A 19,665-nucleotide genomic window follows, 5' to 3' on the forward strand; every position below is an offset into this window, starting at 1 on the left:
CTGTGTCAAATGTCGGGGGTTAAAAACAAAGGAGAAAAAAGTCAAAGGTCTGACAGCAGGTGCTCATGATGCAAACACATGCAACCAGCGTCCACAAGACAAGGAAGAATTTCCAGTGCTGAAGATAAAAAGACGTTATTGTAGTGTCTAAACGTATTTTAACTAAATAAAACCAGCATACATCACACTGAGAAATCAATAAATACAAAAAAAATGAAGGATCTTTAAAACCACGTTTGGCTCAATACGGCTCAACACATGCATGAGTGTCAGATGCTTGATTTTAATGGAATTTGATGTAATCTTAATCAACAAAAAGCCTCTCTGCCCCACTGATATTAGTTCAAGCCATAGCTCGTATAGAAAAGGTGGATGTCACCTATTTTGTGTTTGTGTTCTGCTGTTATTAAAGCCTGGAGATGCTGTTCACAGTCACAACTTAGTCACGTATGTGTAATAATCTATTTTACTCCAAATGTGAACATAATTTTCAAAATAAACCTCATGATGTATGAAAGAAGGTATTAAAATAACATTTGAGACCATAAAGTGACAAATGCTTTTGAGTTTTTTGCCGTTTGTATGAGCATGGCACAGGCTGGCCGTGGGTGAGTTTGCTGCATCGTCCACTCCTGGCAAGACTGTGGCAATGCTCCAGACATGCAAACTACCAAAAACTTCTGTTTTTATAGAGATCCTCACACCTGCTGGTGATTTGACTGGATGCAGCATATATGATGCAGTATATAGAACCAAACTACTTGCAGCCAGAGGATTTGCTCCCTGCTGGTCACCAGAAAGAAATCATATTTAAAGCACTTTGACTTTGGCTTCACTTTTTAGACCTTCTTGAAATACAATCTACAGTTAATGAAACTTGTTCAGCAAAACCAGGAGGAAAAGTAAGTGAAGTAAAACATCTTTTGGAGAGATATTTGCTTATTAAAAAATGCGCTTAAAAGCGATTAATCTGTCATTAGCATTTCTCATCTTTCCGTCTCTCAATACACTTGATGGAACATTTTATACGGAGCAGAATATAACAGACGTCTTCCACCTCCTCTACAAGTACTTTCCCAGCAGGGATAGAGACACTCTGTCACACTCAGATGCATGACTCTAAGACAAATGAGCATCACAGCATAATTAGTCCACTGGGAGCAGTGATTAATGCGTGTAAAGTTTCTGAGACTCCCACTGTGCTTCTTAGCTATACCCTGCATTAGCCTCGTAAATAAAAGCAGATGATCCTGTCCTGTGGGCAGAGAGGAGGAAATTGATGTGTGTGAGAGAGATTAGATGGCAGGAAGTATAGTTTTAATTTGAAGTATTGGTTTGAAAACAGTTCAACAAATTTTCCTTATGGTCTTATGTAAATTTTATGAGGATTATCGACATAAGATTGTTTGTGTTTATTTAACTCCTGGGGAAAAATGAGTTGTTTTTCTGAACCTGGTTTCTTGTGGCCTTGCAGGACCTTCGGTATTTTAAGTCAAAGAAGACGAACCGAGGGCTTCTGCAGGAAGGATGGCTCGACACCCAGGACCCCATCATGTGCTCCTACAAACTGGTCACTGTCAAATTTGAAGTCTGGGGCCTGCAAACCCGTGTGGAGCAGTTTGTACACAAGGTCAGGACAAACCATTTTTGGGGGCAAGAGACACGTTGTAGATGAGTTTCAGCCTGCTTATATCATCGTCTGAGCCAGAGGCGTCCTATCTTTTGCTCTGAAAACATGTGATACACGGCCGTGAGCTAGATCAGCAGTTCCATTATCACCTTCAACAATATCTGCCCTGTTCGCATCCCACAGCTTGCCTTGCAGCACCACCTCCCTTTTTCTTGGCTGCAGAATTTAAACTTTGTATCTCTCATTTCCCAAATCCATTTTGCTACAGCATCTGTCCCTCGGGTCAGCTGTCCCTGCACTATCCTTGCCCAAGGCACCCACACACACACACACACATTGGAGGCAGGTTCATTACTCACAGGCTAACACCAGGAGTGTCCCACATAAATCATAATCCTCTAGGGGTGAACAGAAAATGTTTGAAGTGAGAAATGAAGTGAAACTCTCTGTATCCTTTAGAGCGAATGCCGTCTGATTTGCAGTTTCTCTCCTTGAACTTCCTCCCTGCCTCTGTCCCTGCCTGAATTCATTTTCCTGTGATCTTGCCTCCTTTGCTTCCCTTTTCTCTCTTTTTATTTTTTGTAATCTTCCTCAGGTGATCCGAGATGTGCTGCTTTTAGGACACAGGCAGGCCTTTGCCTGGGTGGATGAGTGGATTGGTAAGTGCGCAGAAGATGACAGTCTTTAGAAAACTTGGGTTAGTTTCATGTGCAGGCATTGACTCATCTCACGATTGCACCCACTTCACATACATTTTTCCATTTTAAGATGGAGATCATAGACTGTATGCAAAGGATGGACATAGCTAGCATGACATTATCAATTTGTTTATTAATTTCATCAACTTTTAGCTTACTGACCATCTCCATCTGGTGTTTTTGGAGTTGGAAATATTTGGATATATTTGTCATATTTGGACATGAGCATAGTGTGCTAAGTTATCAACTAAATGTTAGCAAGCTCTTTTTTAGCAGGGTGTATGCATGCAGTGTATGGGTACCATGCACAGGAACAGATACCTGTTAATAATTCTAAATAGGGTAAATGCTAGAACCTCCACCACCAAAAACAGAGAAAGGACTCCCTGAATGGCCTGTTAGGACAATTAACCACGAATGATAACATATAAAATGTTCCACACTCGATGGGTGACTCCAGTTAGCTGTAGTGTCACCTCTGCTAATTGGTTTTGCCACATCCCACCTCCTCCTACAGAAGTGTGGCTGGTTTGTGTATTTTTGAAACTGTCTTAGAAACTTTGATTTTTCATCTTGTTGATGTCAGAGGTTAGAAGAGAATGCCCAGACTGCTTTTATAGGAAGAGAACATTAACTCAAATTCTCATTATAATCAAGGTATGAAGAACAGCATCTCTGATTGTGCAACATGTCAAACTGTAGAGCAGATGGACAACAGCAAAAGACCGCAGGTGTGACTACTGTCAGCTAAGAACGGGAAACTGAGAGTACAGTTTTCTCCTGACACGTATTTCCCTTGAAGCAGTTCGTTGTAAGACCTTGAGAAACCTGTGTGCAATATTTCCACATTTGCAGCCTCACCACATTAAATAAATCTGCAAAGTCCCATTTCCAAAAAGCTCGAGATGCTGTGGACATTGAAAATACAAAGAAGTTGTAAATCTTAAACTCATATTTTATTCACTGTAGAACACAGAAACCATATCGAATGTACCAAAGTAAGAAAAACATTAGCTCATTTTGAATTTGATGGCAGCTACACATCTCAAAACAGTTGGGACACCGCCCTGTTTACTGCTGTGTAGCATCCTCTCTTTTTTAACCATGAACATCTGGGAACTTAAGGATATGAGCTGCTTGATTTTCTAGCTTTTTAACAGTCCTGGGTCTTCATAGCTCCATTTCATATTTCATGATGGGTCAAATGGTTTTAAGAGGTGAAAGGCCTGAACCGCAGGCAGGCCAGTTCAGCACCCCACTTCTACTACTACTAAGCTCTGTTCTGAAACACATCTGTTTAAATACTTGATGTGTTTTCTATGTTTTATTGTTAATAAATTATGTGTTTATTAGAATTGCACATCTCTGTGCTTATATCACATAAAAACTGCATTAAAATCTAATAAAAACAATTCTAAAGATTCCTTGTCTCTCTTATATGGGGACATGGATAGCTCAGTAGGTATTATTATTAATATTATGTCACTGCTCCAACCCAACAGACATGACCATGGATGAAGTAAGAGAGTACGAGCGTGCCACGCAGGAAGCCACCAACCTGAAGATTGGCACTTTCCCCCCTACCATTTCCATCTCAGAGAACCCACTGCCATCTAGCACCCGCAGCGGACCCAACAGCGCCCCGTCCACTCCCCTCTCCACCGAAGCCCCTGATTTCCTGTCAGTGCCCAAAGAGCGACCCCGGAAGAAGTCAGCTCCAGAGACTTTGACCCTACCTGATCCAGGCCGCAGGGATTCACTCTTCAAGCTTCCAAGCTTTTTCTCCTGGAACTCCAGTCCGCAACCAGAATGAGAGCGGGGCTAAGCCGCTGTTAAACACCCCTGACCTGCGTATTAGTGGAGGATGCCTACCCAGCACATCCTGCAATGTTCCCTCAGCCATCTGAAGAAGAAGTGACTGTCCTGGTGATCCCAGCCCCTCAGCCGACTCGCCGGCGTTCCAGCAAAGCCAACAGCTCTCAGACTGCCTTTACAGGTACAGCTAGGCATCCACAGTAAGGCCCGCCAAGTGTAAAGGTGTAGTAAATCCCAGTGAGAGTCCAACAAAAGCACCTGCAGGCTCCTCATCCTTCACTTCTCCTTAGAAAACAGCCAGTCTGCACCTTTCATTAATCAGTATGGAGTCCAATTAGTCTGACTGAGTGTAGCATACATTCCTGAAATTGTTTTATCCCACAGTGTCACCTTGTTTTCATCCAAGCTCAGGGTGTGTTGGTGAAAAGATATCGAGAGACTCAGTGCACATAAACTTAACATTTGTTTTCTGCTTTATCTTTAAACATCTCTGGCTTTGTTCATTTATTTGGTAACTGAATTATGTAGTTGGGACTCTTGTTGGCCACTGTAACAGTCGAGTATTATGGTTTTCACAGTCTGATGTAAGGTGATTGTGTATTCTTGTATATACTGTATGAAAAATATAAATGTGACTCAAAAAGAGTATCATATCAAGTGATGAAGCTGCTTTGACATTTCTGTAATGTGTCTCAGCAGCCATGATGTCTTCATGAAACAGCATGATTCTTGACTACCGAGGCTGCCCTTAAATATTTGTGAACTGAATGTTTTCCTTATCTGAGCCTCATATGTGATGTCGTGTTTTACAGGAGTTTTTACAGACTTGGTCATGTGGTGTTGTTTTGCTGCTGTATTGACTTCATTGTGGTTTTATTGTGTTCATTTACTGTCATACTATTGATGGGTTTTGTATTCAGTAAATGAAAGTAAATACTGCTGCATCCGTTACTGTGTGGAGAGTTTGTTAATGTGATCTATCTGAATGGAAAGACAGGCTTGTGGCTCATTCAAATGCAACTTTGGAAACCAAGTCATGCTATTGTGGAGAATCCACTTAGCCAAAAAAAACCAAAAACGGATCAGACATCAATTGCAGAAACGCTAGTCTTTATATAGGGCTTCAAAAGGGGATGTACAACAAATAAACTGCTCGACATCAGAGCAACATATAATGGCTTCCCGAAACTTTCTTTGCTAGCTAAACCCAGAGTAACTTTTGTCTACCACAAAGGATTCTGGGAAACACAGTTTTCTAATGAAAATACCTGTTAAATGCTCCCTTTTAGCAGAAAATTTAATCTATAATTAACAGCACTCACTAAACATGTGGCTAACACTTAAATCACTTACAAAATAACCAAAATGCTGTTATCAAACAATAAACTGCAATAAAGTTACAACATATGCTGTATAAATTAGAATGAGAATCAGAATACTTTATTGATCTCAGAGAAAATTTTGTGGCCAGATATGCTCCAAGACAGTAAGAACAGTAACTAACAAGTTAAATCAGCAGTATTAAATAAGACAATATATTGCAAAATAGCTCTAATATATAAATATCTCAACATATTACGTGAAATTGTATATAGATGAAGCTGAAACTGAGTTCCCGCTCTCATCATACTGCAGATAATTTATCTGAATTTCAGGAGCAAGGCCACACCCCCCTACATGCCACTTTCTGTTCCGTCTACATGCTCAACTTTTGCTACCTTTTTCAATTCATACACTTCTCATTAGTACAGGCGATCGCCTCTGAGGCCTTTCCCACGACATCTGCCAATATCTGCAAGAAACACTGTCAAACCTAAATGAGGATGTTGTCACAGCTAATGGACTCTTTGGTATTTTCCCTGCAGATATTAAAGAGATGCAACTGCTGTGCAGTGTACTTATGCTTTAGATGGAGGAATTGTAAGAGAGTAAGCAGTATGTGGGCATTTATGCAAACAGAGCATGCATCCAACATGCTCACATTCAGTTATTTTATTTATTTTAAATATGTAAACCCTGTTGTGAGCTCTTTGTCCTCACTTATTCATTTTTCATCATTTAGGGGGCATGTGATGACCCATGCACATGTGCCAAACTTCAATATGTAAACGGTTTTTTTAATAAAAGGTGTCAAAAGGCATACGATTCATATGCACACCTCTAGTGAACACTATGTTCATCCTGGTCTACACACCACACATGCAAACACAATTCCTTAATCCAAACTTTATTGAAAAAATAATAACGTCATAGTGTTCAGCAGACACATCGACACAACTGCTTTAACAGTGTAATGTAACACAACAAACTAACTGAACTCTCAGTTAGCAGTCCCTCACATACCCAGTCCTCCATAGTATATAATGCAATAAATATTAAGTGCTTTTTTTTGTCTGTGCACAAAACCAACACAAAAGCTTAATTTTGTTGTATTCTTTTCTTGCAACTTAATGAAGTCGAACAGTTTGTGTAAAATGACACAAAATGCTCAAAGTGTGCAAAGTTCAGTTTGAATATTCAATGCTAACACTTATCTTTTTAAAGCAAGTATCCACAAACCTTGAAATCCCACATGAAATTCGTGTTTTTAAAAAAAAAAATCCAGCTCTATTACGACACACACTCAAATGACATCACAAAAAACATAATGTAGTAATTTTTCTGTCGTGATATGTAAACACAACAGAAACAAATGATGATATTGACCCAGTTGACACATTTTTTTCAGTGCAAGAAAATAACAAGGCATAAGTTAGTTTCCAATGTGCGTGATTGTGTGTGTTGCTCCCCTCCACCTTCATCATCTTCTGTTAAAGTCTTTGGCGATGACATTTGTTCCCCGTTTCTCCTTGAAGTTATGCATGGCGTTGACAAAAAATTCATACCAAAAAAAGGTGAAGCCTGTTGACAGCGCAGCTTTTACGAGACTGGGGGACAGGCCTTTGAAGAATCCTCGGAAGCCCTCCTCTTTGGCTATTTGAACCATGCAGTCGAGCAGACCTCTGTAGCTCCGCACCTGCACAGGACAGACAGAAGACAATGCTTCAACATCAAACCCAGAGCGCTTAATCAAATATGATGAAACATGCTGTTGAGGAGCTTACCTGTCCAAAGTGAGCTCTGGCTGCTTCAAAGCCCCCCACCTGCAGTCTCTTCTTGAACAGATCGAATGGGTACGTGATTGTTTTGCTGATCATTCCAGCTCCACTCCCACAGACCAGGCTTTTTAAGTTTCCTTGAACATAAAAAGTGACAGGATTTTAAACTGAACCCTGTGCAGGTGTAAACGCTGCACAATTAAGAGTTTCCACTCACCTCCTGAGTTCCCAGCTTCGGGTTGTGGAGCCAACAACTTTTTAAAGATATTGTAGAAGAAGAACTGCAGGCCAGCGTAAGGAAACACAGCCATGAGTGTTGGTGACAGGCCGCGGTAAAATGTTAGAGTTCCTTCTGATCGCCACATTGTAGACACAGCATGTCGCAGGTTCCTGTACACCTGGAAATAGAAAACTGGGTTTCAGCAGTATACAGCGAGCGATTCTGCCTAAGGCAGGAATTCGAGAATATTTAACATGCTTTATGAATATTTCATCGTTGTAAGACTTGAAATGGTCTTCAATGCTGTTGGTAGTGTGGGAAACAAAAACTTGTTTCCAAATCCTCAAATATTTCTACATTCGCCTAATTAAACGTATTTGCATATCTCTGTCCTCAGACAAGTGAGAAAAAATTAATACTGGATGCCCGTGATCATTTTGGGTCCTCGGGTGGCATGATTCTGTCATGGAAATCAGTGCATGGGCTCAGGAACACTTCCAGAAATCATTACATGATCCACAAATGTAGGTTAAAGCTCCCTCGTGCAAAGATAAAGTCATATGTAAATGCCACCTTCACGTTCTCTGAACCAAAGCTCAGTTAAAATGGACTTTGGCAAAGTGAAAAACCTGTTCTGTGGACAGACTAATCAAAACTTTTTACTTCTTTTGGAAAATATTGATGCTGCATTCTGCAGACTAAAGAGCAGAGGCACCATCTGCATTGTTATCAGAGCTCAGTTCACAAGTCTGCACCTCTGGTATGACGGTGCATTAGTGTATCTGGAATTGACACCACTGATGCTGAAAAAAATATACACAGGTTGTAGAGCAATATGCGTTTCCACTTAGGCAACGTCTTTTTCAGAGAAGGTCCTGCATACTTCAGTAAGACATATGCTAAACTAAATACTGCATCTATTTGTATGTAAAGGTTTTAGAACAACATGTGCTCTTGTGCTCTGAGGGCCTCTGGATGTCTGGAGCCTGGATCTCCTCCATACCTGCTTCTTGCCCTGGAGGACGGGGCTATGGCCCCCCCCACACCCTCTAGCAGATCATTACATGAAGGAACCTTTTAAATACAAGCGCACTCATGCTCACAGGTGTACACACGGGTGCTCACAGACACAAACTACACCCTTTTTGGCTCCTACCTCAAAGCACACGGTGTGCTGTCGATCCTACGTGCTGCACAATAATATTCAATATTTAGTATTTACTGTTATATTCACATCGATCATTGCAATGATGTTGTTTATTATATTGCTCTCTTTTCCCCCCCTTTCTCAACAGGTGATCCAGAAGATTGATATGTATTTTTTTTTTCCTGTTTGTTTTTGTTTTTTTTCCCCTTTATCACCGTTCCTCTTCCCTGCTGTTTTTCTTTCCCTACCTCTCTTTCTTTCTCCCCTTTCTTTCCCCCAGTCATGTCTGTCCCGTGTGTAACATCTGAAAATAAAATAAAATAAAGAATAAAAACAAAGTTGAATCAAATAGACCAATACGGCAAGGCCGGGATGATCCATTTGGTAAAGTAAATCCGTTGGGCATCTTTCTTCGCCTTTAGACAATAATTCTGATGGCAAAAGAAAAAAAGGGACAACATATGCTCCCATCCATACAAAATCCGGCAGCTGGTCTCTTCAGTTCTCAGACAACTACAGCCTGAACAGCCTGTTCCAAAGTGGTAAACAATATGTTATAAGATACGTTTCTGTTATCAAATTTAAAATGATTTAACATTTTTCTTAAAAATTTCTCAGTTTAAACACTTACTATATTTTCTGTACTCTTTAGTGAAAAAATGCGACTTTATAAGATGTGCAAGTCATTGCATTCTGTTTTTATTTACATTTTTCACAATGCACCAAGTTTTTTGAAAGTAGGACTGTAAAATAAAAACCTGTATAACGAGCTGATATAGGAAATTCTGTCAAACATTGACAGCGATCAGGATAAGAAATGATTAGTCCCACCTTGGGTTCTCCCTGAGCTGCAAAGCGTGTCCGCAGTGTGTCCAGAGGCTGGCAAACCACTGTGGCAGAGCAGGCTGCCAAGCCGCCACAGACGAAATGAACGCCTGCTGTCTGGCTGTCATACAGCGTTTTCTGATGGACCAACTCTGTCAGAAACTCAAAACTCGCAAACTGCAAATTGGACACAATAAAAGCAACTGTGTTGTTGAGATTGTTTAGAGTAATACAATTGTTCCACTTAGCCTGCAGTACACAGTTTGCAGGTTGTACCTGGACAGCTCCGTAGCAGATAGAGAGGAGCTGTGCTGGGATGTGGCCCTTCCAGAAAGCAGACAGTCCCTCCTCTAAATGAATGCAGCGTGTTGCCTGAAATATCCCATAGTACTTCCCCTGTGGTGTTTTTGAAGACACGCGCTCTATCTGCAGCTACAGGGGGAAAATACAGATAAGAACACAACACATGACCTGCATTTATCAGGCTTCAAAAATCTCTTGATTAAAGTTGTTGTTTTTTGGGGGGATTTTTTTGTTTTGTTTTTTTTTAAACTGAATGCAAATGTTTGCACATGCTTTTAGTACAGTCACCAATTGGAAGGTCACAGCTGCTACTTCACTGTAATCTTCAAAGTGAGCACGAATTCTCACTTCTGGGCTCTCTTCTCTCACCATTTGGACGCAAGTCTCACATGTCCCAAAACAAGTACACATCCTTACCTGAAATCTGATTTTAATGACATCAAAAGGACTGATGAGGGCTCTGGTGACCATCCCAGCAGCTGAACCAGCGAAGGCCGCCTCCTTTGGGGACAGAGGTGCACCCTGGACACCAGGGTCATAGCCCACCATGTCTCTACAGCCTCAGGTTTCTAGAAACTCTAATGAGACAAATGACAAACCCTTTGTTCAGTTTAACACAGTTAAAAACAAACTTTAATTCAAGTTTAAATAGATAAAGATAATCTTAACTGCATCACGTTTGGTGAGATGAGCTTGTTTTGTATGTATAATCTTAAGCACAGGTGTTTCCAAACTGTATTAAAGTGAGTATTTTGATATTTATAACAACAGTTACATGCTAGATGTTATAAAACCTCCAGTTTGGTTTTGGGGGATGGACTTTAGAACAATACACAGTAATATATAACTCCTATATACGTTTCATGAAAATGAGAAATGGGTGTTTCCCATTTAGCACATTTCGTTTACTGAAATGTGCTAACATACATGGGAATGCAGTATATATTCTGTAGATTTTTTATACTGTTCTAACAAGCTTGAAAGTCAATATTTTATATGACCACCTTTATTGTACATCACAGCCTGAAGTCTCTTAGAAAAGCTTTCTTGTAATTTCCTTAAGTAGTCTTCTGGAGAAGTTCCCCATGCATGTTTGGGATCACTGTCATTCTGAAAGCCTCCACCATGTTTTACAGATGGCTTTTCTCCTTGTCTCCCTTCCTTAAGCATGGCTTCTTGACATCGACCCTTACACTGAGACTATTTACAAGGAGACTTCAGTGAAAAGTTGATGGATCACCTGCAGGGCCAGTTGGATCTCTCGCGCCCTGTGTCGGTCTTTACTATTTCTTAAGGACATGGCTTTCATTTGCCACCCACCAGTCCAGTTTCCTCAAATGTTTTAAGGATACACAACAGTGGTTGATAACTTAATTAGTGTGCCATTTTATGCCTGAATGACTCATATGCCAGTGTTCAGTAGTTCAACAAACAAACTAAAAAACAAAATTTTATAAGCCTGGAGAACTATTGCTCACACCACTGAAAAAAAATGTCAACTATGTCTGGCTCCTCCGAAGTAAAGTATTAAAAAAACGAAACGACGGGTGGCTCAAGACTTTTTCCTAGCAGCTGTTTCCACAACATTACATTTACAGCTTCACCCACGTCATTCGTGTTTTGTTAGGTGTCTGTTAATGGCTGGTTTTCTTCTATGTTCACCATTTATAAAATTATAACACAACCATAAAATGCCATAAAGACCAGAAAAATTAAAAAGAAAAAAACAAGACATGTGGAGGACATATAATAAGACCTTGGAACTAGCTAAACTAAGCTAAGGTAAACTAAGAACAGAGCAGATATTAACTTGGCTATAATGGTAACAGAAGCAGACAAATATCACCGTACCTTCATAAATACCACATCAGTTCCAACAGTGAACCTCAACTGGTACAGTTCAAAATTAGTAGAACAGGAACAGATTTCTACTTCTTGCTAGCACGCTCCTAATATTACTGCCGGGTCGGAAGAGTCTCTCCAAGACGAAATATCACGTCAAGATAAGTCCCTACCTCACTACACCGTGTCAAATTCAGCAAGTAACTACTTAAAACTCACATCCTCTTTTATTTAGGACATCTATGGCGTAGACAGGCCTCGAAAGTACAAGACTAAGGCCTTCGTTTACGTTAACTTTGGGTTAGGCGAAGACCATAGGGTCTGCGGCGAAGAAAATAGAGGAGGGACTCATCTTTCTGTTGATACTTCATCTTCGAAAGGTTAGGGTTGCGTCGAGGAAAGGCTGCCTACCAGAGCATACCTCTACCTGAGCGTAGATGTGACACATTGGCATTAAATAGGTATAATTGTCACATAATTATCCTCCATTTTTTGGTCAATTATTTAACTACCGTTTTCTTTCAGTTCGGGAAAATATTTACCCGTTTGTATCTTTCAGCGGGCGGTTATAACGCAAGTGTAGGTTGGGTATTAAACTCCACTCTGATTCGTTAGCGTCAATGCTAGCCGTTAACGTTTGGTTTCCACTACAGCTGTAATGGATGTTAATGTTGTTGAAAACAAAGCTACCGTTAGACGAAGTTTTACGTGTTCTTACACTAAACTAACGTTACCTAGTTGAATATGGAAGTAACATTGGTGTGTCACATCACAAGTTGAAGATAACTTGGCTCATGCTTGGTTGGGTGTTCGGTGAACTTTTTAGTTGACCTGGGTTGTATAATCCCCTCCATCCCTCAGTGAATGAGCCGCGGCCGGGGGCCAGCCAATTTGATGACTGTACAGGATTTTGCATGTATTGTGGTCACCAAAAGTGCCCGGATGTCTCCGACTGTGGCCTTTTGATCTGTCTCTGAAAAGCTTATATTCTGCATGAAAACGCTTGCAGTAACTGTCTGATTTCCACAGGTGACAGCCCTCCCGTGTAATTTGTTTACTTGCATCTGTAATGGAAAACTCTGCTGAAGACTACCGGATCCAGTCATTTGACCTGGACACGCAGAGGTTACTAAAAACAGCCTTGAAAGGTCAACCCTTAACTTCTTCATGTGTGCCATTTTTGGGTGCTGTAAAAAAAAAAAAAAAGCACTTAAACATATTCTCTCTTTTCAGATCCATCTCTGGTGAACCTGGAGAAAGTATCCAACATCATTGTGGATCAGTCTTTGAAGGACCCCGTGTTCAGCAAAGAGGCTGGGCGTATTTGCTACACTATAGTGCAGGTCAGTAAGTCCCACCTATATATTACATTCAAGCTCCCACTTTTTGTCCACCCTCTCACTGTTATCTGCCTGACACTTTGCTTGACACTTTCTGCAGGCTGAAGCCAAGCAGAGCAATGGAAATGTGTTCAGGAGACACTTGTTGAACCGACTCCAGCAGGAGTTCAAAGAACGCGAGGAGATGAGGGCACGCTCTCTGCAGGAGTGGGTGTGCTATGTCACATTCATCTGCAACATCTTCGACTACCTCAAAGTAAGAGGCAGAGAGAGTTTTGAGTATTAAAATTTAGGAAAGGGAAACACAAAGCAGCTTTGTTAAATCACTCTGATTAAAAATGGAACCTTTTCATTGTCCTTATTAAGAGGACATGCTGCTTTTTTTTTCTTGTATGTCCACAGTGCAGACAAACACCTCCTCTAGCTGCATCTTGGGGGTCCTAATATGTTAACTGCAGCACATTTAAGTGTCCAGGAACAACCACTAAAATTTGAACAGATCCTAATTATGCTGCTTCTAAAATCTAGGTCATGTCTCATTTAGTAAGGTGTTTATTCATTGGCAGTGTAAAGATGAGCCTGAAAGGTGTGGTGCTAACACACTCAGGTTCCATCCATGCTTGGAGCCACTGGCATTTTAAACAGAGTGATCCTTATTGTAAGACTACTCAATCCTGGCTTTTGTGTAAGAGAAATCAGAGTCAAGGACTTAACACAGTTTCCTTTTGTTTTATGTTGATAATACTGAGCTGCTGTAAGGACTCTCCACACTGTGTTTTTTAGGTGAACAACATGCCGATGGTGGCCCTGGTTCATCCTGTGTATGACTGCCTGATGAGGTTGGCCAAACCAGACGCTCTAATGAATGAGGATGAGGTGAGGAAGATATCTGGAGAAAGTGTTTATCAGTCATTTGCATATAAGTGTAAAAGTCCTATAGTGGTTTTCAGGACTGACTGGGGGAGTGGGGTTGTTTTGTATAGTCAGTCGATATACCTCCTGTTCCACTGGGTGGTTTTTGTCTGACTACAAATGCATATAAATCTATAAAGGCTAATAAAAAAACTGAACAATTGATTGCTAAAGCTTTCATAATTGCATTTTGGCCAATGAACCTCCACTTTTTTCTGCATAGTGGAACAGTTACCTTTAATTTTAAAGGTTAAAAAGACTTTAATAGCCATTTTTCTATAAAGTAGCCAAAGGGTTGTAATTTTGAGGAAGGCCTCAGTCAGTTTTTGGCTCCACATTGTGTACAAATGTTTACAAATATGTGTGTATATGAAGAGAGATTATTTCATGACTTTTAACTTAATTTCAATTGAATTTTAAATTCTATATAATATAGATACGGTTTTAGAAAGGCATACTTTTTGGTGCTTAATTTATGCTAGCACGTTTGTGTGCGTATTTGCCTATGAAGCGCCGACACAGACAATTTTCAGCCACTTCAAATGTGCTCCCAGGCCATCCTCCAACATCCTAACTGCACATTGTTTGACATGGATGACACTGTGTTGATTAGTTGAAAAGTGGGCCAGAGAAGCACAAAAAACACCATCAAAGATTTAAAAAAACACCATCAAAGATTTAAAAAAAAAAAAAAAATGCAGTATGAGAAGCATGGCCTCTTTTAGTTTTGCTTCAACTTCACTCTTCTCTGTGGCTGGGTGGTGAACCAATAACAGCACATGTAAGTGTAGTCCACAGATGTGTTGTAGCACGTAACATTTATACTGCCCACATTTGGGCAGTCCATGGCTGCCGACAGTTTACCCTAACCACAGCGAAACCATAATCTCCCTTTTAGTGTGACGTTCGTTTTTACTGAGGCGTCTCCACCTTTCTCCACAGGTGGACTGTCTGGTGGTGCAGCTGCATCGCATCGGAGAGCAGCTGGAGAAGGCGGACAACCAACGGATGAATGACCTGTTCTTCCTGCTGCGGGACGGCTTTCTGCTCCAGGAGGGCCTCTCGTCCATGGCCCGCCTGCTGCTGCTGGAGATCCTGGAATTCAGGGCCGGAGGTTGGATGCTCAGCAGCACAGCTCACAAGTACTACTACAGTGAAATAGCTGACTAGGACTCAAGGAGCAGGGCGCTGAGCACTAGAGCCTTCAAGCACCTTGGACACTACTCAAGCGCCACTGATTACAAAACCAGCTTTTTGAGGATAGATAGCAATATCCTCCAAGCAATCTGAGGAGGAGTTTGAGAAGATGGTGATTTCTCTAAAAAGACTAATACAATGTTCCTGACGCGTGCTGTGGAATGTGCAATAGGTCACGCGGAGCTGAAGTTGAGTTAACGAGGTTTGACCACATTCAGGTTCACTTTGTTTCAAAGACATTTGTGTTCAGGTTTGATGCAGCCAGAGGAGCTGAGACAACTTGTTGTTTTGTTTTTTACATTTTTAATCATTCTAGCATTCCTGTTTTGAGAGAATATGGCAACCTTAGTTTACCAAATCCAAATAACATTCCAGTCAGATAAAACCTGATTTAATTATTTTTGATATTTTAGTGTAAACTTAAAATTTTGAAAAGGTTTTAAATTGCGATGGGAAGAGTTTCTGCTTACTTTGTCCTGTAAAATCCTGTTAGCGATCAGTTTGGCAGAGTCTCAATTCAGGGATTTATTTTATTTTTTTGTTTCTAACAGCAGACCGAGCGATTGGTTAAACCGCTTTTCTGCAGAAACATCAGATTCCTTGATATAAAATATTTGTTAAACAAGCTGTACCGATATAACTTGAATACCATCACATGGTACCAACGACTCCATAAAGACTGACATGTTTATTTTTACCTTAAGAGGCAGAGGGATCTGTTTTCTTCTCCTTTATCGGAGCTCCTTTTGCAGGTCAGTTATGATTGCAAAGCTCATAAAAAGTGTTTTTTCAAAACGATTTAACTTCTCTTTACACCAGCAACACTACGTTTGATAGTCCACCATGGCTTTCAGGAGTTTGCTCAGGCACAGGTGCCGTGCTGTTAAAATATTACATCTTTCAAATGTGGTTGTTTTCGTAACCACGATCTGTAGAATGTATGTTGAAATTTGACTTTAAGGCATTCTGACAATGATAAAAACAAAGAAGTTACTTAAAAGCCGCTCACAGATGCACTGAAGTATTTTGTCTCCTGAAATCATTTTCTTTGTTAGTGTAGGGAGATTTAAATTTCAGCTGTTGCAGGTTTTTTTTCTTGCAGATTCTTGGGTCAAATGAACAAAACCAAGAAAAAAATACATTTGTGTGTTAAACTGCAATAAGTCAAAGAAGGACTTAACCAAATCCCTAAATGACTCCACATACCTGACTGTAACATGAATCTATTTTTTACTACACGTTCCATTTTTTCTTTTTTATGATTGGGTTGTGCATTAAATGAAAGTTTGTTCTAATAAATCTTTGTAAGTTTGTATTATTTGCATTTATTATTGCAAATACAACACACTTGTACACAGTACAGCTTCCTTAATACAACAGTGACAGTAAGCCATGTTCAGTTCTTCTTTATACACGCTTCATCCCTCTGACAGCATTTTACAGTCCAAATGATTTTTATGTCTCAGCACTTTGAGCTGCTGCGGCTCTGTGCGGCTGACCTGACTTCTGTCCAGTCTGTTAGTCATCAGATTTCAGTCGACGCCGTTTCGCTGCTTTCTACCACCAGCGGTAGTGAGCATAGGCTCTGTTGGCTTCAGCCATCTTGTGCAGCTCGTACTTCTTCTTCATCACGTTGCCCTCTTTGCCAAAGGCCGCCAGCAGCTCCTGGGAGAGTTTTTCATACATGTGCGTGCGTCTGTGTTTGTTGTCCCGGCACTCTGTGATCATCCACTTCATGGCGAGGAAGCGCCGCCTGTTGTCCGTGAGTGGAATGGGCACCTGGGTGGGGTCAGAGGCCAAGAGGAATGCAATTACTTGCCTTTATGCTTTGCAGATATAAGATCAGCAGATGTGTCTAAAAACCAAACCACAAAGACAAACTGTGTCCCATTTTTAAAGTGTGGAAGCTGTCGAAAAGCATCATTTGTCCTGTCTCCCTCTCATCAGTTATGGCAGATAAATGCCCCTCCCCGGTGCCAATTCAGCTGGAGATTTCTTCCCGTTAAAGGGGAGTTTTCCCTTCCCACTGTCACCAAATACTTTCTCAGAAGGGTCATGTGAATGTTGGGCTTCTCTCTATATTATTGTAGAGTCTTTGTGTTGCCTTGAGGCAACTTGTGACTTGGCTCTATATAAATAAAACTGAATTGAATCTTATTTTTCTGTGTTTTCTGTGCAGGCAGTGGTGTGTCTCATTACTGACCTGGTAGTATTTTCCACCTTTCTGTATGCTGGCTAGCCCAACCACAGGCTTGCAGTTCTCCAGAGCCTGGTGAAAGATGGCGTAGGGGTTACACTCGATCGCTTCCCTCTCCCCCTCAGAAGCTTTGTGATACTTCTCCACCTGCTTCTTCTTTATGTTCTCCAGCGTCTAAACACAAGACAAGCAGTAGTTATCTATTTACCGTTTATTTAGACTGCTGCTGACACCTCTATTTATTATTAACATGGTTTTTTTTACCTGTGTCATTATCTCTCTAGCCAAAACCTTGTTTCCATGTTCCATCATCATGTTGATGAATTTACTGAAAAACAAAGACAAAAATCATCACCTGACATGAACATTCCTATGCACACATCTTTCCTGTTGTTGTGAGCTGAGATGTGAGTCTACCTGATGACTGGGTCATCAAAAACCGAGCTTGAGACTCCGCTGGTGGCTGCCTTGATGGGCCTGAGGGCCTTGAGCTCGCGCTGTTCCTTCTCCTCTGCACTCAGCTCCGTCTCTGGTCGGCTGTAGGCCTCCTTGCTGACTTCAGGTTCCAGATAATAAGGGTTGTATCTGCTCCATCTCACCAGGAACACTCTGCAAACAAATGACAGAACTGAGTTTCACAAAGTTACTGGGTAGTTTGTGTCTGCAGACTACCACAAACTACCCTTTTCTTCACTGTCAGCTGAAGAAAAAAAAAATTTAACTAATCCTAATCTATCAACAAAAAAAAAACAACCTTTTTTTGTTTCGCTAAAGCAAATGGTTATGATTGAGGTCATCACCAATTATAACTCAGTTAATCAATTGGACCATTTACAAGTAATCTATCACATTAAAACTGTTCAAATATTTTTCACTTTCCTATGGTCACGTATCCTTGAAAACCCTACTGTAAAGCACAAGGCTAAAACCCAAGTACACAGTAAACAGCACCACTAAATAAATCCAATAACAGACTGTCAATACACATCAGAAATGTTTCTGTGAATCAGGAATTTCTTCATTATTTGTCAGTCAATCACCAAATATTCTAGTATTTCTTCTTCTTCTTTTTTTTTTTTAAAAATTTAGGGACTCTCAGCTTCTTCCCAGAATTATATAGCTGTGAACTAAATATCTGGATTACAGGCTGCTGGTCAAACAAAGCAAGATACTCTAAAAGATGTCCACAGTCACCACCCACTTCATTTGACACACCTTGCTAGTACTGGGTTGCCTTTTGCATTAATTTTCAATTATTTTGGCATAAAGTCAAAAAGGTGCTGGAAACATTCCTCAGAGATTTGGGTCCATATTGGCATGACAGCACACACAGTTGCTGCAGATTTGTCACACATCCATTATGTGAATCTCTTGTTCCATCACAAACTAACGATGGTTTATTGGAGATGAGATCTGGTGACTGTGGCAAGTTTGAGATCATGTGAGCTTTGTGACTTGGAGCATTCAGGAAGCAGCAAACCGAAGATGATTAACTCTGGTCATAAAGAGACGTGATCAGCAAAAACACTCAGGTAGGCTGTGGTGTTTAAATGAAAGTTGGTGCTAAGGTACTCAAGGAAAAATATCAACTACACCAATGCTGACCCCACCATCCAAACGTCGCAGCAGAAATCAAGACTCATTACACCAGGTAACGTATTTCCAATCTTTTTATCGAATTTTGTTGAGTCTGTGTAAATTGTAGCCTAATTTTCCTGTTCTTAGGTGACAGAGATGGCAGCCGGTGTGGACTTCTGCAGCTGGAGCTCATCTGCTTCACCTCTCTTCCTCATTCTGATGGTCAGTTTGAACTTGAGCCGATCGTCTTGACCATGTCTAAATGAACTCAGTTGGTGCCATGTAATTGGCTGAATAGATATTTTGTTAGCGAGCAGCTGAACAGGTGTACCTAAAAACAACCGGCCGACGTATATTTGCTGATTTGTTTTATAAATAATATAAAATAATAAGTGAAAACATGCAGATATTAATTACATGTGGGATCCATTTATCATTATTTTCAAAACGCCGTTTCAAAACGATAAGATTTGTTGATAAAGAAGAAAACTGTCAATTCTGTCTTAATAAAAATAAAATGTGCTAAACATTACACCCTTCACCTCTTTGGGGGACTAGTTTAAATGTAATACCACAGCTAGTTAGTTTAATTTGTAGTCACTCAAATTATATTAATGTATAAATAACGTACAACTCGAAACCGCCTGCTAATGTGTGCGTGTTAGTAAAATGTTAGTAAAAATGTTTTTCTTTTACCTCGGCGTCCAAGGTTTTAATAATCCTGAGATGGAAGCAGCCATCTTGAAAGTGTGAACGTCGGTTAGGACCCCGGGTTAGTAGTCTCGCAGGTGCCTTTGGAATAAAAAAAAATGCTCCTTTCTGAAAATTCTCATTTTACATTTTTAGTGCCAAAATTGAAGAAC

At 40.5% G+C, this 19,665-nt stretch overlaps 4 protein-coding genes across 5 annotated transcripts in view; 2 read left to right on the top strand and 2 right to left on the bottom strand.

Moving 5' to 3' along the window:
* The window catches only part of LOC102301431 (cytoplasmic phosphatidylinositol transfer protein 1), a 56,844-nt gene extending 51,750 nt beyond the window's left edge, over window positions 1-5,094 (top strand). Inside the window, exons 7-9 of the mRNA XM_005925474.3 lie at window positions 1,475-1,630; window positions 2,226-2,289; window positions 3,831-5,094. Of these exons, the coding sequence (XP_005925536.1) occupies window positions 1,475-1,630; window positions 2,226-2,289; window positions 3,831-4,141 (531 nt within the window). The 3' untranslated portion in view covers window positions 4,142-5,094. The remainder of the gene's footprint in view (window positions 1-1,474; window positions 1,631-2,225; window positions 2,290-3,830) is intronic.
* Window positions 5,095-6,354: 1,260 nt separating this feature from the next.
* slc25a19 (solute carrier family 25 member 19) lies at window positions 6,355-12,452 on the bottom strand. Of its 2 annotated transcripts, none has more exons than XM_005925477.3 (7): window positions 12,121-12,452; window positions 10,154-10,314; window positions 9,710-9,865; window positions 9,440-9,610; window positions 7,459-7,639; window positions 7,248-7,378; window positions 6,355-7,159 (listed from the first exon to the last, which is right to left on the bottom strand). In XM_005925477.3, the coding sequence occupies exons 2-7, from the start codon at window positions 10,283-10,285 to the stop codon at window positions 6,944-6,946; spliced, it is 987 nt and encodes a 328-aa protein (XP_005925539.1). In that variant the 5' UTR covers window positions 10,286-10,314; window positions 12,121-12,452; the 3' UTR covers window positions 6,355-6,943. The 2 variants fall into 2 exon arrangements, with proteins under 2 accessions (XP_005925539.1, XP_005925538.1); XM_005925476.3 differs by lacking the exon at window positions 12,121-12,452 and adding an exon at window positions 11,588-11,822.
* mif4gdb (MIF4G domain containing b) lies at window positions 11,915-16,342 on the top strand. The gene is made up of 6 exons (XM_005925475.3): window positions 11,915-12,039; window positions 12,608-12,726; window positions 12,812-12,921; window positions 13,019-13,174; window positions 13,702-13,794; window positions 14,773-16,342. The coding sequence occupies exons 2-6, from the start codon at window positions 12,648-12,650 to the stop codon at window positions 14,998-15,000; spliced, it is 666 nt and encodes a 221-aa protein (XP_005925537.1). The 5' UTR covers window positions 11,915-12,039; window positions 12,608-12,647; the 3' UTR covers window positions 15,001-16,342.
* Window positions 16,333-19,594, bottom strand: mrps7 (mitochondrial ribosomal protein S7). The gene is made up of 5 exons (XM_005925478.2): window positions 19,499-19,594; window positions 17,642-17,833; window positions 17,489-17,552; window positions 17,231-17,398; window positions 16,333-16,806 (listed from the first exon to the last, which is right to left on the bottom strand). The coding sequence occupies exons 1-5, from the start codon at window positions 19,540-19,542 to the stop codon at window positions 16,585-16,587; spliced, it is 690 nt and encodes a 229-aa protein (XP_005925540.1). The 5' UTR covers window positions 19,543-19,594; the 3' UTR covers window positions 16,333-16,584.
* Between the last annotated feature and the right edge of the window lie 71 nt (window positions 19,595-19,665).

Source organism: Haplochromis burtoni, unplaced genomic scaffold, assembly GCF_018398535.1.
Source record: "Haplochromis burtoni strain Fernald_Lab_line unplaced genomic scaffold, NCSU_Asbu1 Contig_81, whole genome shotgun sequence".
In the NCBI taxonomy this organism is placed as follows: Eukaryota; Metazoa; Chordata; class Actinopteri; order Cichliformes; family Cichlidae; genus Haplochromis; species Haplochromis burtoni.

Coding starts and splice junctions, on each gene's coding strand:
- mif4gdb (XM_005925475.3), top strand. CDS start 12,648: ATGGAAAACTCTGCTGAAGACTACCGGATCCAGTCATTTGACCTGGAC. Junction 12,727..12,811: donor ACTAAAAACAGCCTTGAAAG/GTCAACCCTTAA, acceptor CTCTCTTTTCAG/ATCCATCTCTGGTGAACCTG. Junction 13,795..14,772: donor CTCTAATGAATGAGGATGAG/GTGAGGAAGATA, acceptor CTTTCTCCACAG/GTGGACTGTCTGGTGGTGCA.
- slc25a19 (XM_005925477.3), bottom strand. CDS start 10,285: ATGGTGGGCTATGACCCTGGTGTCCAGGGTGCACCTCTGTCCCCAAAG. Junction 9,611..9,709: donor TCTGCTACGGAGCTGTCCAG/GTACAACCTGCA, acceptor TCCAATTTGCAG/TTTGCGAGTTTTGAGTTTCT. Junction 7,640..9,439: donor CAGCTCAGGGAGAACCCAAG/GTGGGACTAATC, acceptor TTCTATTTCCAG/GTGTACAGGAACCTGCGACA.
- mrps7 (XM_005925478.2), bottom strand. CDS start 19,542: ATGGCTGCTTCCATCTCAGGATTATTAAAACCTTGGACGCCGAG. Junction 17,834..19,498: donor TTAAAACCTTGGACGCCGAG/GTAAAAGAAAAA, acceptor ATTTGTTTGCAG/AGTGTTCCTGGTGAGATGGA. Junction 17,553..17,641: donor TTTGATGACCCAGTCATCAG/GTAGACTCACAT, acceptor TTTGTTTTTCAG/TAAATTCATCAACATGATGA.